The following is an 18,185-nucleotide window of genomic DNA, read 5'->3' as shown; positions in this document are numbered from 1 at the left end:
CAATCGATTCAACTATAGTGATTTTTATGTTATAATTTTTCAGTTTACTGTGTTGTTTTTTTCTACTTCTTTCTCCTGTACTTTATTTTGAGTGGTGTAGTTTGTAATTTTCTGTTTTAACTTCTTTTTTTTTCGATACTATTTTAAATCTTTTAGATATTGTCCCTTTTATATATCTACATGTAATACCTGTAAATTGCATTCAATTTAATGCCTATTTTAACTGTAAATCACGTACAATTTGGCCTTTGGGCCATCACACGTGAGTTTTTTTTTTTTTTTTTTTTTTAAATAAACCAACATTATATATATTGAGGGAAAGCTACATTGTAATCTCATATTGATTTATTCTGGTCCTTTTTTGGCAACAAAGCAGGTTATCACTTGTTTCAGAGTTTATTAACATTTAAATGATTCTATGGTAAAGAGTAGGGATCATCATACTTTGTAGTTTTGCTCGTCAAAAATGAAGTCACTGCATAATTACATCGCTATATATAGAAACCTAATCAACATGTGAATAATATTTTGAACTGTACAACTGAAAAGTAATTTCACAACACAGCTGAGTAGCACAAGTACTTTTTGCAACAGAATCCTGTACATGGATACGAGAATAATTTTCAATTGGGTTTTCAGTCCCTGCCTGATTCCGTGGGTTTTCCATAAAATATCTTTCTGGGATTTTCCTCCCACCACTAAAACTGTAATTTCATTCTATATCTTCTATCAAGGAGCCCCACTGGAAACAAATCAAAAGACTTTTGTGGACTACCCAGCCAACAGCTGAATGATAACAAACAAGCCGTAGTAAAGTGATTCATCCAGGCATACCGATTGGCAATAACATCTGCTTAATCAGGTTAAAGCGCAACAACACAACATAAATAACTTCAGTATACTACAATCCATTCAATTCCTATGGTATTTTCAAGTTCATAAATAAGTTGGCAAATTGTATTACAGGTAGAGCTCATCTGTTTTTAATCACCGAATTGAGTGCTTTAACAGTATGGTTGCTGAAATTGTACAGATTTCATTTCAACCAGCTGTCAGTTACTGAATACCTATCAATTAATGAATCTTTCTTCCATCTTTCAAATACTTTTCACTATTAACCAGTGCTGTCACAACTGTTAATTTTCAAGCATTTGAAAAATTGAGACCCAACTTTAAAACTTTAAAACTAAATTGAAATATACTGCAAGTTAAACTTGCGTGATCCCCTGGCATGCTGGCAGTATATATACAGTCAGGTAGCAGGCACACTTTTCAGTTGACCCAACCAAAACAACGACCTCATTTGACCCCTAGATGACCTTTGACCTCAAATTTCTCAAGTCATCTGAAGTCCTCCTACCCAAGATTATTTTAAGACTTTTCATATGACAGCACTAAACAGTTAACCTAACCAACATGGAACACACGGACAGAAGGAATACACTATCGCAAGATCCCCTTCTCTTGCCTACAGCCAGGGGGATAAAAACAAAACAATAAATTGATTGTTACACTGTCTACCTTTTCCATGATGACCTTTTCATCTATAAACAAAACTGTCCTATAATGAAGCAGTTTAGACTGGTACCCTGAAATATTGTATGTTCTTGACTACAGGACAGGAACCAGTCCAGAAGTGGCTGATCATTCAACCTTGGCATAACATTACACCTTCATAAGTTATGAATTTTAGACACATATGTGCAACAATTTATACCGGCTTGAAGTGATCTTGACAAAGTAAAAGTTTTTCAGTCTTGACACTGTTATTCACACTTTTCCAACCCCGCTTCCACTTCTTACTTCAAGCGGTACAGCATCTTACGTTGCATGCGGTACTGAATTTCCCCTCTTCGCATCATCAGATGCAGAACCTTGTAGATGGAACGCTCGGGATATTTCTGTAAAATAACAGAGAGACAAGTGAGGACAAAATTTAGCATGCGAACAAGATCTGATAATTTTACTTCGGGATAATTGCTTACAGATGCCACACACAAGTATTTGCAAGACGTGGTAACCGTATAAAATTGTAATACTCCATGCAATCAAAAAGGAAGATTTAAACCGTTTCTACAAAAGTTGGAGCATACAAAACATGGTGCTGTCCAAATATTTTGACATTGAGTACTTACTTCAGAACAAGATCCCTTGCGTACAGAATTTTTGATCTCAAAAGGAAATCATCACATTAGACACGTGGAAGTGCAATTGAAATACCTAACTGGCCACTGACAACAGATTTTGACTTATATTGCGTGCCCACAAAGAAGCTACTGTCCATTGTGTCCATTACCCTAACCCTACATAAAGCTACAAAATACTACTAGTAGTAAACTGAGATACAGTATTTCAGTTTACAAGTGGGCACAGCACTCATAGTATTTTCTGTTGTTTGGTACCTGCATACATAATTTTTTTTGTAGCACTTTGTAGTATGTGTTACTTAACCCCAAAGTTCATTTGGGGTAGGGTTAACTTCGATTGTGTCCAGTAACTACCAAAGATCGTGGGAAGGGTCGGGAAAACATGTCTCTTCTCCCCTAGGAAGCAAAGACCCACCTGGCGCAGGAAGTCTTGAATGATGCAGTGTTCCGAGACCTGTGAGCCGATAGCAAAGCGGCGTTTCAGTTGTTTCTCAATCCTGTTCAGTTCTTCTTGATCCTCCTGGGTTGTGAATCCTTCAACACCTAAAAAAAAAAAAAAAAAATTTAAAATAATTTAAAAAAAATATTTATAATAATATCTGCACGATATCTGTCTATTATAACCTTTTAAGGAAATATCACGGTCAAGGTATACCTTGCATTGCATTGTGGGACAGTTTGTGCTAAAATTGTGGAACGCTGTGGTCCAATGGTTACGGCGTTCGACTCGCGTGCCGTGGTGCGTGGGTTCGAATCCTGATGGGGAAACATGCATGGTACTTGTGTTCTTGGGCAAGGCACTTTACTACAATTGTCTCTCTCCACCCAGGAGTATAAATGGGTACCTGTGAAGGTCGAGACCAGAATGCGCTCATCTCGAGCTGCTGCAAAAAAAGGTGTAATGGCCTGACAAAAAGGGGGTAATAATTGTAAAGTGCTTTTAGACTGTTGGTATAATGCGCCTATCAACTGTCCCCCCCCCCCCCCCCCCCCCCCCCCCCCCCGGCTGCCCCACCCAAGACCGGGATTGTCTTGAAGGTATCTTTTGAAGTGACAAAATCCCCACCCCTCAGGCAAAATGTAAGTGACAATCTCCGACATTGTCTTTCCATGTACTACGCCAATGGGAACATGTTTTTAAGTGACAAAAATCCCCACCCTGGGGCATGAAAAACGTGACCGAATCCCAACATTTGATAGGTGCATAAAGCGTTATATAAGCACATTATTATTATTATTATTAATATAAAATTGGGATTTTATGCAGCACAAACTGACCCACAACACACTGCAACACATACTGCGCATTTTTGGTCTAATGGTTTCCATAAAACTGTCTAAACTGCATCGTTGGAGTCCCTGAGTGACTCACCTGATAGGTTGCCTGTCCTGGCTGCATCCAGGGTGGATACTTGGAAGAGACGCAGCGCCTCATCCACATGGGCCTCTGAGGCAAAAGGCTTCAACTGCATCTTGGCCAGGGACTCAGTGATGCGGATAATAGCCTCAAGTTGCCTGTTGGAGAAGACAAACATCTAACATTATTCTGTACTTGGGATTTTGTACTAACACTGTGAACATCCTTTACTTTCTTGCAAAGGTGAATGTTTGCTTTGAAGTTAAACCTCAACAGATGTTTTATGGATAGTTACCTGGGGTAGGCAGTAGAGAGGGCCAGGTGTTTTCTCATAGTTTACCTAGACCAGTGGTGGGTACATAATCTTTCAAATTTCATGAGTAACATCAACAAAGAGCAAAAACCCCACACCAAATTAACATCTCCCCAACTAGAAAACTTTTATGAACGCAGGATGTAACTTGTAAACTTTAAGAGATATACAATGTATACCCATGGAAAAAATGGCTTTCCCATGAAGGACTGCCATGGAAACTGACCTGACAGTGATTGGAATGTTGGTCTTCTTGTCTGTCTCCCTCTCGTGTTCTCGCGCTCCGCTGCGCATCAAAACGTAGCGGTTCTTCAGTTTCTCGGCTGCCCCTTCGGAGATGCGAGGTCCACACTTACTGCATGGGTCAGATATGTATAAAGTTAATTCAGACAATGACAATAAAAAGGAAATCTTCAATATCAAACTTAAGCTCACTTCACTGGCGGAAAGATTTCATTAATGCAAGCCAAATTTTTGTTGCAAAGCTAAAAAGGTATCCCATCAAAACATCATGTAGTGATTTTGTTTTATCAAAGCAGCGTTTTAATCATCAGCAAATATTAGTTCAAACAATTTAATATATGCTTAGCAGCTTCAAGAAACTGTAAACTGTTTAGCCAGATTTTAGAGTCAACCATAGAGCTATATCAAATTATTAGAGTGCTAGCCTCATTCCCGTGCGGAGATACTTTGAAGCCATCCTCGGCGCAGACATGTTGAGTTCATGTGCGGCATGTTTGTAGAACATAATAAAATCACACAGAATGGATTTCGGATAATGTACTCTAAATGTAGCGCGCAAGTACAACATACGCGGACAATGTAAGCGTGTTTTCTGTGAGTATGACCGTTAAAAAATGTCACGGCAAAACTCATCTGCAGCGCCTACGCGCATGCATTTATATAAGTTTGTGCAGAACAAAATCAAATGCTCATTTACAAATTGCGCATTTCAGTTTTGGGTGTAACGATCCACTTCGATAACGCACTGCCTGGTATAGAATACAAACGCAGAAATGCAATAGCCGTACTAAATTTCAAGTTTTCCATAGCACTCAGCAAGCTTCATTTGTACAGCGAGTTAGCAGTAATTTAATATAGCTCTGTTGAGTCAACACACAGTTGCAAAATTCAGGAAGGTATGGTCGATGTCTTTTAAGAAAACACACTGGCATGTCTACTGGCAATCTGACAGTATTTGTCCCGCCCCCTACTTTGACGACATTTTGTCCTTACTTTCTGACGTAGGAGATAAACTTCTTGAGGAAGTTGAGGGGAAGTTCTCCTTCCTGTGAAGGGCCTTGTTGAGCCATGCCTTGCGCTGTCATGTGGACGTTCATTACGTGCTTTGCGAGCCTCTGTATAAAAAAAGTAATTAATAATGTCAAGATCAGTGAAAAGGCATCTCCCGTTACCTACACCGTTTAAGACGGGAATTCAAGAGTTGCACCAAACCCAATTATTCTGAAGATCTCAATTAAGAACATCAAAAAGTTTGCCATTTGAAACAATTTGGAGCGACTGCGTCAAAGTATCGATTGTACCAGCCGTTTTAAAATTACTTCAGTGTCTAGTCAATAGAAAATGAAGACTAGTCACTAGAAAATTGTCACAAAACCAGTAACAAGTGGACTTTTTGAAAGTTGACAATTCGTCGCATTTTTTTCCATAATGGACGAACAGGTAGCACCGCGCCTTTTCCATACTGGGGAACAGGTATACACAATTGTATACCTGTTCGCCGGTTTGGAAAAAGGCGCGGTGGTACCTGTTCGCCAGTATGGAAAAACGTGACGAATTGATATGAGAGAAAAAAAAAAATCTTTCATATCACAGCTATCTCATCTGTAACCACATTTGAAAAACATTAAATCCCTCCACCAATATTGTTGTGTCAGTGCAGATCTTTGTCCTCCACATTAAACTATGTCTTACCATGTCTTTTTCCTCATCATGCTCATCCTTGACAATGAAGATCATATCAAAACGCGACAGAATGGTAGGCATGAAGTCAATGTTCTGAGGGAAAAAAAAGGTCAAGGCAAATTTTAAAATCATGTGGAAGATCGACCACCCAACTTCCCATTAGATTCATGCACAACTAACCCTCGAGTAAATTCCTGATAGACATTGATTTTCACGGGAATTGGAGGACCAGCCTGTTGCTCTCTGACCGAGTGAGTCACTAGAAGACTGCGTCGCTGACTAATGCCTAGTTTCCATATCGACGTATGAAATGCAGAGAGCAACGCAAACAAGACCCAAACTGCAACGCAGACATATGGAAACATTTCATGTGGAAATATCAATGAAAACCCAGACAGATGCAAACTATCTTGCAGACGACCGGTTGCATACAGTTCCGCGCAGTCTGCATAAGCTTAACATCAATATGGAAACTAGGCTTACATAACTCATGAGTATATGTAATGTTCTAAACTGAGGCATTCAGTTCAAACTTGAGGTGATTCTAAATTGTGTCAACCAGCGAAATATGTTCTCTCTAGCCTGGTCGCTTTCCCTTTTTTTTGATGTAAAAAAAAGGAAAAAGAATATGTATAGGGTACAGTAATAGTAAAAAAGATTACTTGTAGCTTATTGGCACAAATAAACACATGCTTACATCGTCTCCCTTAGTGTCATCCCAGCGTCCGAACACCGAATTGGCCGCGGCCAGGACCGAAGCCCTCGAGTTGAGCGTGGTAGTGATGCCTGCCTTGGCAATGGAGATGGTCTGTTGCTCCATGGCCTCATGGATAGCCACGCGATCGTCCTCTCGCATCTTGTCAAATTCGTCGATGCAGACCACGCCCCCGTCAGCCAAGACCATGGCCCCGCCCTCCATTATGAAATTCCGCTGTCATAAAAAAAATAATAATACTTTTTTTAAAAAGGATATTAAAAGAAATGGTCCACAATACACTTTCTTTTCCCCAAGTCATAAAAGATGACGTGTTTCATGCATTAGAAGACCTCAGAGATTTGTTTCTAGATGCGTCAGTTGGTAACTGGGGTAGTTGAGTGCATCGTAAGTTAGGTCACAAGTAAAGTCCATTCACAAGTTAAGCCACAAGAACGACAGATTAAAAGTATACAAGACATGTCATTGACACACTTCATCTCTATAGCGGATCTTCAAAAAATATTCAGAATTGATTTCTCCTCAAAACATTTTTTTCTTCTTGCATTTTGTAACAGGTTGATGACGTTGTCACTACCTTTGGTGAAGAACAAAAGTGGTTTTCAAAATTCTCGCCAACCATTGGCAATGTTGCTGTCCGTTTTCAAAATTACTTAGATTAGGCCAGATTGGGAGGGGGCAGGTGCGCCATCAGACTAGGGCTGTGCATTTACGGGGAGAACGGGAATCGGGTATGCAATTGAAAAAACTTGGGAACTTCAAAATATAAATTTCGGCAGTTGCTTTTCAGATTGTTCAGAAAGGTCCTGACAATACTGCAACATCGGTGCGTCAATACAGCAAGATACAAGTGTGTACAGTGAGCCCTTTAGCTTTACGGTGTAAATTTCATTTTAGCAAGCATCATAAATGTGAATCTGTTTTGTTTTTCCATGTATAGTAGCCTGGTTTTCATTTTATTTCCCATTCATAAATACCTCAGACAGTTTAGCTATTCCTATTGGTCGAGAGCCCGTCACGTGGCCGGTCTTAAACGGATGATAAAGACATGGCTAGCTGGTCTTAAACACTTTTCCAGTGTCACAATAAAATGTGGACTCCTAAAAATCCAGTGCCTCTTAACGTTTCATTGGTTGAACGTTCACAATCCTCACGTAGGCATGCGCAACACTACCCGTGAGTCAGAATTTTACAGTTCAAAACGCATTCAAAACGCAACGCCCCAGGTGCGTTCTGCGCGACATTGCGCAGAACATGCTACGCGCGCGCGCGTCAATCTCCATAAAAGGGTTGTTTACATCTTACTCGCCAGCTGAACACTCCATTATTTTGCTAGAGGGATGTTTCAAAAAGCATGAAGTGAACTAGTTGAACAAAATCGGGATTTTTCAACGAATTATTTGATATTTTTTTACCGAAAAGGTATTTATGAATGGGAATAAATATGTGCTCGGTCGGTTTTTATCACTCTGTTTAAGACCGCTTAGAGTCTGGGTGCTGATAGCACCCAGACTCTCAGCGGTCTTAAACAGAGTGATAAAAACCTCCAGAGCACACATTTATTCCCTTATAAATGACATTTATAAATGACATTTAAACCTTTCTTCTTTCATTGTCTGAGAAGTTACTAACTAAATTGTAAAGTTGGTTAAGGGTACCGATCTCATAATCTGGAACCAGTTCCTGACATCAGCGGTCGGGTACTCAGGTACCCAGTTCCTATGCACAGTCCTACGTCAGACACGACTTTCCCTGACTTGTTAATTTTAATAACTGATCTCTTGTTTTGCTTTTATTGCAGTATTGTGTGGTATGTTTGAGTCCACTGGGTAGTTCATTGACAACTTTGAAAGAAAAAAATGAATTGAATTTGCCTTTGGAACGATATGCAACTGAACTCATTTTGTAAGTTCTATGACATTACAAAGACACAAAGTTTGATGCAAAACTATTTACAGAAATTAAAACAAAATCTTTCAAAAGTCAAGTACTTACAGATTGTGGATCTCTGATAACAGAGGCCGTCAGACCAGCTGCACTGCTTCCTTTACCTGATGTATAAACCTAAAGAAAAACCACCACAATTGAAACAAACAAATCAATTCATCTTGGAAACCTCCCTGAACCTTCACAATCAACCAGGAAGTTTTGGATGGTTTTTGTAGGAGTGTGGAAGGCAGTGTGTTGGGCATGATCCCCTTGAAAGCTTAGTTTGAGAAATGTCGTATTAACTTATTATTTCCTGCTTTTCCAAGGATTTGCTTTTCACCGACCTGGATATTTTTTGTCTTTCTTCTGGCATAAATGTCTCCGGATCCAACAAAATGAGGCTTAACCCTACTCCTTGAGTGATTTACTAGGAACCTTCCTCACTCTTGCAAAATCCAACACCATATGGTAAACCCATCACCCAAACTGTTGGACTCCGATTATGGTGGTATGCCTGACCCCATGTAAAGCATAATCAGAGCCATAAAATTGGGCCCAGAAATGTTGCAATACTATCCCCTTTAAAAATAATTTTTGACCATGTAATGAAAACTGGCTGAAGATATATTCCTTACCCCAATTGGCGAAACTTTCTCCACAAATTTCAGCAGCTGACTCTTGGCCGTTCCGGGGTCGCCAAGCAACAAGAGATTGATGTCCCCACGGCGCGTCAAACCGTCGGGCATACGCTTACGGGATCCACCAATCAGGAGACAGGCAATGGCCTTCTTTATATCTGTGAAGTGGACCCAAATTTATCACAATCAGGGACAACCTTCTTGCACTACTAAGAAGAAATCTAATCGAGTGAAATCTAATCAAAACGTATTTGAATAATATCAAGGGCATGCTTCAAAGTTTGAAGAAATGCCAATGGCTGCTCTATTTTGGAAAACCTTTGGTGTATCATTCCTGGAAAGCACGCATGCAATGTGGTAAATGCTCACCGATGCTGCCGTAGATAGAGGGCGCTATGCTCTTTGCAATGAGCTCGTAGACGTTGGGATTGGCGGCCAGTTGACGGAATTCCTCTTCTTCCTCCGATAAGAGGGGAACACCAGAGCTACGGCCCGGACCCTCCGTGTCTACCTCAAAGCCCACCACGCGGATGTAAGGGCTACGAATGCCCACGGCCACCTTGTCTGAACGTGACCTCTGTAAATGAAATAATTGGCATCCCATCAGTCACTATGTCAAATTGCACATTGTTTGCAGATTCTGTGCCAAAGTATATCAGTTTTTTTATACCTTAACCAGTTCACGCCGTGATTATTTTGACAAGAACGGAACGAAGCGCAGGATTACTTTTCACTTGACCTTAAGCCAGGCGGGTTGAGCCACCGCCCTCGGGCAGCACAATCATATTACCCCTCCCTCTCTGGCTAGTAATTTCAACAAAGCCAATGCAGTAGTCAAAACTAATCGAGTGACTGTTTTTAAAGGTTAAGAGCTCCCTGTTTACACAAAGCAGCATTAATTGACTGGCTGTGACTGTTTATGTAACTTGCTACAGCTATACTTTGACTGTAGGTGATTGATATTAAAGACAGCAGTGCCTACCAGTTGCCTGCTTTTGTCTGTTGATGGAATTTGACTAGTCACATTGTTTACAGGAAATAATTATGATCTGACTGTTGGTGACTAGCCTGTGTATAGAGGGGAGGCCAGGGAACAGAATTGATATGTGGACTGTGACTGTTTGGACAGGACGAGGGTTTTAATCTTATGCATGTGTGATGTCTCCTAGGAATTGGTTTTCATGTATTTACTTGACTGATGCCATTGTGAAAGGGACATCAGCCAAAGTTTGAATTTGTAAAGTAGGAATTCACGTGCAAGATTGGATTGGAGAAAAAGAGAGAATACATTGCACCAGAAACTCACACAACCATTTCCAACTGTTAAACTTTGGTGGAATTGGATACATGTATTAGATTTTGATACAAAAGACAGGATAATTACACTAACACTGTTTAATACCAAACTAACAATGTGAAAGTTTTGGGAAAAAAATGTTTTCGTCAGTCATTCAGATTGGTGCATTAAATTTGCATGACGAACATTTTGTGTAATGCTCTGTTGCCAATGGCAACCATTCCTTACCTTTGAAACTGGTCCCATCTTTTTGATAGCGTACACGCCCATGATGGTGACACGGTTACCGGGGACAACACGCTCACACAAATATCTGGAGGTTTCATTCCAAACAGACGGAAAAGAAGTCATCATTTAAAGTTCTCATGTTGCCCTGTTATTTAAATACAATCTGAGGTTTTGTAATTTAGCCAAATGGTTTTGCTGGATGTGATGCATTTGTAGGCTTGAGATGCATAATACACCCCGATATATGTGACAAGTCAAAAACAATGGGTGCAGAATCCTGCAGAGTCCTGACAAGTCAATCACACAAGTCTGCCAGTCCCGTGTCAAGTCACAAGCTATTCAAATGAACTGCGACGAAAGCCTTCCTTGCTATTGTTCATCTCTGGCTACTTGTTGGCGTAGCGGTACTTTCCTTCCATTGCTGTGACCCGGGTTCGAATCCCGCCCGGGCCAACATGTGGATTGGGTTTTCAGTCCCTACCTGATTCCATGGGTTTCCCCCAGAATATTCTTCTTGGGTTTTCTTCCCACCTCTAAAACTTGAATTTCTTCTCATTGTCTCCTCTTTACAGGTTTTTTCAGGCTTGCGAGCTACAGTGCCTGGGCACGTAAGAGGAATATTTGGTTTCATTGCCAAATATGCATAAAAAAAAAAAAAAATAAAAAAAATAAGTAACTTGACTTGTGATTTACTTGGAACCAGACCTGCGATAGTATACAAATAATGAATGTTTGTGAGTGCAATGGAAAGAATAATTTCATGAGGTGACAGATGAAATGTTCCATTTCACGAGGCGAAGCCGAGTGGAATGGAACATTTCATCTGTCACCTCATGAAATTATTCTTTCTATTGCACGAACGTAAAATATTCATTATTTGTTTTATATAACACCTGAATAAATCCTCGTCATCTGATTGGTTGACTTTTAATAGCCAATTTATTCAGGTTAAAAATTGTTTACAAGTTTGACAAGTTCAGAGTTATCATATTATGCAAACTGTTCAACAGGTTGAGAACTATAATATTCAATTTATCTCACCTTAAAACTTTAAAAGTTTAGAACTCAAACAGTTCAATAAGTTCAGAACTTTTATTGCCAATTTAAACACCACAGCGCCACCATCGGCAACATGTGCAGTGACAGTGCAATGGTACTTCTAATCACAGTGCAATAGTACTACCATTGCACTGCGCGTTGCGCGCCACGCGCGCGCCGTGCATTGGTACGAATAATTCAAGACATGTGATCAACGATCCACCAATCAGATGACGGGGATTTATTCAGGTGTTGTATAAACTTGACTACAACCATGGAATCCTAATTGTGGATAAAAATACACGTGTACATAACACGTGTTTATGAAAACTACACAATAATAGACATGCTTACCTGTCGCAGTACAACTGGATGTGCCTGGGCAATTCACCATTGGGTACATCCTCGGGACACTCCTGTAACTTCAGGACTTGGTAGTCCACACACTTGCACTTATCTGGGACAATGAAGTATGGATCCAAGGGGCATGAGGGTCGGCCTGCTTGATCCCTGTCAAGGAAACATGAAAAGAAGACTTAGTTGTGGTCATCTTTTATGAAATGCCATGGCTATATAGCTATGGCAGTCGACCGTCCGATTCCCTGACCGGACAATACTCGACATCAGGATCTTTTGGTCTCGGAGCCGGACTATCAACCGAATGGTTCTCAGACTTTACTTCCCTTAAAACCAAAATCCTCCAAAGCCATGGATCACTAAAACAAAAAAAGAAATCTACTGCAATATAAAGAAGGATTTGATTGAAAACATAAAACTAAAGGAACTATCAAAAAATAAAAAATAAACAATCCAAAAATCCCAGATTCGATCCTAGTACCTTCAGCATGGTACATGTAGTTAAACTTTTTAAAGCGCTCTGGTTGGAAGTGCACTAAAACATGTGATATAGATTTGCAAAAAAAAGGGGAAAAAAAACCCATACAACTAATGTAAAATACCTCAGAGAAAAAAAAACAGACTTAAAACCCTTTATTAAGTAACCCTAACTTACCTGAATCCATCAAAATCCACACCCCTGTTTTGGGCTCCAGTCCATATTGAAAAAGATGGTGGTTTTGATGGATTCAGGACAGTAAGCCTAGTGGTACTGCAGGATGGATTCAGGATATCTCCATATTGAGCAGTTGGGGGACTTTGATGGATTCAGGATCTCAACAGTTTAACTCCTTGGCTGTACATTTGGTGTGTACAAGTTAGATGTACTACACTGGTGGATTCTGATGGACTCGCTGGTGGATTCTGATGGATATCAATATTTTTTTTGCATGACAAATTGGTGGATTTTGGCGGATTCAGGACACTTTCTGGTAAAAGTGCTCAAGGGGTTAGGGTTAAGGTACATTGTAACCTTTTGAACTTGAAGGAATTCAGACAATGCATGATAAACATTGAGCCATTTGTTGAAAGAGGCTGTCGGCTTGCTGTATATCTTAACCCTAACCCCCAGGCCCTTGTTGCTTACAACCATCCTCAATCCTCCAAAATCCTCCAAAATTTTTTAACTCCGCCTAAATTTTTCAAAATTGTCAGACAGTCCTGCCTCAAAATGCATTCATCCTCAATCCTCCAAAATCCTCCTCATCCCAAAATTTTGCACTCGTGTTTAAATGAAGGATAACCCAACGCCAAATCCTTCAAAATCATCAGACAGTCCTGCCTCAAAATGCATTCATCCTCAATCCTCCAAAATCCTCTTGTGCTTCAATCACCATTCATCCTCAATCCTCCAAAATCCTCATGTGCTTCAATCACCATTCATCCTCAATCCTCCAGAATCCTCATTTGATTCAATCACCATTCATCCTCAATCCTCTAGAATCCTCCAAAACCGCCAGGAGGATTTTGGAGGAGTGAGGTGGGTTAGGGTTAATGCACTTACGCGTTACACTTGCGTGGCATGGTGTACCCCTCCAGTCCTGGTTTAACAGACAGCTTGGGGATGAAGTTACGACATCCTCGGCACTGAATGGTGATCTTGGTTGCCTTAGCCCTGATGGCCGACGCAGCGATTACAATGCCCGGTATCTTGATCAGTCGAGACACCTGGTCCGACTGCAATGTGGACAACAAATAGTCATAAAATTAACTTTATTTTGACAGGAAGGTGACTTCACTAGTGACGCCACGAGTAAATGCTCAGTCAGTGTTAAAAATATGCAACACTTGTTGACAGATTATTAAAAGGGGTTCATGCTTAGCACAAAAGTGAATGCAATTTTCAATGTAAATGTTTATGATATGTCAAAAGTTGCTCTGCATTTGCGTGAACAATGGTCTTTAAGTACCATTTCTGTCAAATGCCCAGTCACATCAGGCACATTCCTCTATTAAAGAAAGACACTAAAATGTTTCTACTTTCAATCTCAAGCTTTTGTGTCTACATTCAAACCACTTTTGCCCATTCATAGAGTTATATTTTTAAAAAAAGTAAATAGAGAACACACTCGGCATATTACGCGCACCCATGGACGTGCCGACATGGACGCGCTGCCGCCATACTGTAGATGGAACAATGACCGATCAGGATTGGTCATAAGCCCCGCCAATCTTAGCAATGGCTTGGAAACGTCATAAGCTCGGTCAACTGCGCCAGTGCACTCAGTCTTTACGCATAGTTTGGCATTACACCAATACAACTGCGGCATTGCGATGGACTATGGGCTCCGTGCGCCAACAAAGAGGGTGCATTTTTACTTCTTTTGAGAGCCCCGTGACAGGACACACAGCGAGTGCATACTGTACTGGTTTGCGCAAAATACGCACGACTTCTTGAATGTGCCAAAGCTATTAGCCACAGCATCTTCCCGTGAGCATTAGGCGTCGTCGGCGCGCGAATACATTCAAATTTAACTTGTGATGGTATCTCAGCCCTCAATAACTTTGGATCATTTGAAATATGCAGTGGATGGACCGGGAACCAGTCTAGGTCTCCCCCAATTAACTCTCCTTCTCTGGCCGTTGAAGGAGGCCATAGATAGTGCTCTCACTAAAACTGGCCAAGGAGTACAGGTATGACTTGGGTCTCATTACCTTCAGGTTTCTGATGGAGATCGGGTTAGCCTCGGAGTTCAACATAATTTGAATATCCTCGACTTCCTCCTGGACTCCCTCCTCCCCTTCTGGGCGTGGCCTGGTGACCTCGTCCGCCATCTCTTTAGCCGCATCCTCAAACTGAAGATAAAGCAATCGAAAAGAAAGACCAGTCATTTTAGAGATATGCAAATGAAATAACTGGAATCTAAAAACCTACATTTCTATCATCGTTCAAAGCGGTTGGGGGTGTCACCCGCATTAGCGAGTTACTATGGTTACAGGTTTGTATCAAGTAATTCTTATATGTCCTCTGAGGAAACAGAAATACTGTTTGTTCTGGTAATCTTTCACGTTCAAAGAAGATAATGTTAGGAATAGATTCAAACCGATGTCCTTTCCCAATAGCTGTTTATTGTATTTCTCCTATTTAAAAGTAGTACTTGTGTATACATCAACAGAGATTGTCTCTCAACAAATACAAAGTCTTGGAAGTAATCACCACTTTTAATGTCTTCCATATAACCTGTTGTGTTACAAAAACAGGTCAGCCAAATTGACCAATCAAAAGCTTAGTCCACACTTCTGATCGAAATGACGTCACAAGTCTAAAATCCACTCCGATTGGCTGGCGCGGGTGTTGCATAAAATGTGCATTGCTCATATCAGATGTTGGATACGGAGAAGGCTCCGTTGGACAACGAGTGACATTAAGACTATGTGAAGGGATGTTGTTTTTCCAAATCATGAAAAGGCCTTAATTCAGGCCAAGCCTGAAAATTGGCATCCCTGTACTAATGCATTTTTATGCAATCAAATGATGGCGCAAATTTACCAATCGCTCCTAACATTACAATTACATATAGGTGTACTAGAAATACTGTTAGCCTTCAAGTCATTTTCATCCTTCTTCAGAATACATTTAGGGCCAAGGCATAACAAAAAGCAGCCACCAAAAAACCCAAAACTGTAACAAATTGAAACTGGTGCATACTGTGGACATTTCTTTACAACTTACAAATGGCAAAAATTCTGCAGGATTTTTCTTGAGTTTATCAGCCAGATCTTCATCAAAGCTGGCCACATCGTCAAGATTTACATCCAGCCAGAACTGGCCCAGATTGTAGTGTCGCTTTAGCTCATCTCTGAATGAAAAAAAAATCCAAGATTATAATAACAAGGAAAGAATTCCACACCCGGCCACCACTCATATTTATTTTATGACCTGAAAAGTACCAAAAGTTGTAAATCTGATGAACACACCAAGGGCGAACCCCTCTCTTCTTAGCGATAAGTGTTTGCTGCAATGTTGATTCTTTTACGTGCATTTATACAACACACGGGACCCACAGCTTTACGTCCCATCCTAAGGACAAAGCAATAATGGTTCAGTGCCTTGCTCAAGGGCACGTGTCCGGGCGCGGGCTTGAACCCACGCCACTGTCATGACTGTTGCCTCTGAAACACCAGAGAATGAGTCCAGTGTTCTTACCCACAAGGCCATCTCCATAAAGCTAGCTAACTGTTATTTATTTATTTTATTTATTTATTTTAAATCTTTAGACAGTTCAAAAATACAATCTAAAATGTAAGCAGGGGCTGTCATGGAATAAACAAAAGTATAAAAACTGTCATCAAATGATGTGCTCATCCATAGGCCTACCATGCCTACCCCTGATTCATGTGATTAAAATTAAGGTAATAAACTAATATACAACCGTACAGATAAAAATCGATATTGATAACTGACATGACTGAAATGAAAAAACAAAACCCCAAAACTCGAAAATATCGAGAAGACCCCCTCCACACCAAAACAATGGCCACCCACAGAACTGTATAAACAGGACTAACAATCATTATGTAACATGACTAAAGACAATAGGAATTACCATCCAAGTAAAAAGATCCGAAAAAAGGGGCTGATAAAAAGGGCTGGTAACATGGGAAAAGAACTGATAAAACATGGAAAAAGGGATGAAAAAAGGCTGATAAAAATGACAAAACCCTATATGTGTTAATAAAACTTAAAAGAAACAAAAGAAACTTTAAGTTTTAGGTAGCCAAACATTCATTCGAAGACACCAGATGAGATTTAACCCTACCTGTATTTGTACGTGAAGTTTGCATCGTGAAATTTTCGAAGAAAATCTTTAAATCGACGCTGCACAGCCATGCGATTAACTTGCCCATCTTCCTGAATTCCCTCCGATCCAAAATTATCGGAGTAAAAGACCCCTTGATTATCAAAACCAGACATCTTTCTTTTCAAAACAGGAAAATTTCTCCCTCAGCCAACTTTACTTTCAGTCCACTGCTGGTTCGCCGATTTAAATGCCTGTGCCCTTGTCACATAGACCTGTATGTGTGCGCGCGTCGGACAGTGTGTTTCCCGGGAAAATTCTTCACGTGTCGAATTCGGCGCGAAAATAGAAAACAGCGCCCTCTTGAGCCTATTGCGTTCAGAAAATAGTCGGCTCCCGTGTCATACAGGCTGTATCATTCATGTCGTTTAACGTTTGGGCATCCGACCTGATTCTAAAAATAATTTCAAAACAATAAACATCACAGTCGTGATGTCACGCCCCAACTATCGCATCGGTCCCAACTATAGTTGGGACTGTCCCAACTATAGTGCGGCAGTTGGGTCGGCCCAACTATAGTTAGGACTGGAGTTGCGCCGGATGCTTCATGCTTGATAGATCTTGTTGGATTAAATGTTCCGCGGCGCTGGCACCGTGTATTCGTCGTGCATGCATGCCGCAAGGCTGACCGGTCACGTGGTACTGCCTAGTTGGATGAGTTGTCCAGCTGCTGGGTTGATTGTCCAGCAACATTTTGCAAAATTCAAAGATTGCCATGGCCGGCCAACTATAGATTGGCCCCACCCATAGCTAATGTCAAAGGTCCCAAGTGAAGTCGGACAGTATGTAACAGAGCTGTAGGGAATGTTTTATAGTCGTCGTAAATCAATGTAAACTATAGTTGGGACCGCCAAATAAAAATATTGCGGTGGCCCAACTACAGATGGTCCCCACCCATAGATAATTTCATTGGTCCCAAGTAAAGTCAGATGTGTATTAGAGTTGTAGGGAATGTTTTATAATCGTACAACAATGTACACTATAGTTGGGACCGCAAAATAAAAAGATTGGAGTGGCCCAACTATAGATTCGCCCCATCAATAGCTAATTTCAGTGGTCCCCAGTAAAGTCAGACGTGTATCAGAGCTGTAGGGAACGTTTTACAGTTGTACATCAATGTAAACTATAGTTGGGACACCGCAAAATAAAAAGATCGGAGTGGCCCAACTATAGATGGGCCAGCCCAACAGTGGAACTTACAGTTGGGACCGTCCTAACTATAGTTGGGACAGGCCCAACTATAGTTCGGCCAGCCCAACTGTGGAACTACAGTTGGGACAGGCCCAACTATAGTTGGGACAGGCCCAACTATAGTTGGGACCGATGCGATAGTTGGGGCGTGACAGCGACAGTCAGAAGCCGTGTCGAATGGGCTACAGCCTGCGGCTACAGCTTCATTGTT

The 18,185-nt window shown here is 40.8% G+C and overlaps 1 protein-coding gene across 1 annotated transcript; it reads right to left on the bottom strand.

Moving 5' to 3' along the window:
* Positions 1 to 1,516: 1,516 nt before the first annotated feature.
* On the bottom strand, positions 1,517 to 17,072 carry LOC119741227 (DNA replication licensing factor mcm5-like). The gene is made up of 16 exons (XM_038216966.1): positions 16,745 to 17,072; positions 15,658 to 15,784; positions 14,640 to 14,780; positions 13,489 to 13,661; positions 11,943 to 12,098; positions 10,551 to 10,635; positions 9,395 to 9,602; positions 9,023 to 9,183; positions 8,454 to 8,522; positions 6,441 to 6,674; positions 5,753 to 5,836; positions 5,054 to 5,175; positions 4,044 to 4,172; positions 3,520 to 3,662; positions 2,563 to 2,690; positions 1,517 to 1,901 (listed from the first exon to the last, which is right to left on the bottom strand). The coding sequence occupies exons 1-16, from the start codon at positions 16,897 to 16,899 to the stop codon at positions 1,800 to 1,802; spliced, it is 2,217 nt and encodes a 738-aa protein (XP_038072894.1). The 5' UTR covers positions 16,900 to 17,072; the 3' UTR covers positions 1,517 to 1,799.
* Between the last annotated feature and the right edge of the window lie 1,113 nt (positions 17,073 to 18,185).

Source organism: Patiria miniata, unplaced genomic scaffold (assembly GCF_015706575.1).
Source record: "Patiria miniata isolate m_02_andy unplaced genomic scaffold, ASM1570657v1 HiC_scaffold_5, whole genome shotgun sequence".
In the NCBI taxonomy this organism is placed as follows: Eukaryota; Metazoa; Echinodermata; class Asteroidea; order Valvatida; family Asterinidae; genus Patiria; species Patiria miniata.
Note: the sequence above shows the minus strand (reverse complement) of the source record. Positions and strands in the feature narration are given on the sequence as shown.

Excerpts from the sequence above, each read along its gene's own strand:
- LOC119741227 (XM_038216966.1), bottom strand. The coding sequence starts at position 16,899 with ATGTCTGGTTTTGATAATCAAGGGGTCTTTTACTCCGATAATTTTGGA. Across the intron at positions 5,176-5,752 it reads ATGATGAGGAAAAAGACATG|AGGCTCGCAAAGCACGTAAT; the intron begins GTAAGACATAGT and ends TTTTTTATACAG. Across the intron at positions 1,902-2,562 it reads TTCAAGACTTCCTGCGCCAG|AAATATCCCGAGCGTTCCAT; the intron begins GTGGGTCTTTGC and ends GTTATTTTACAG.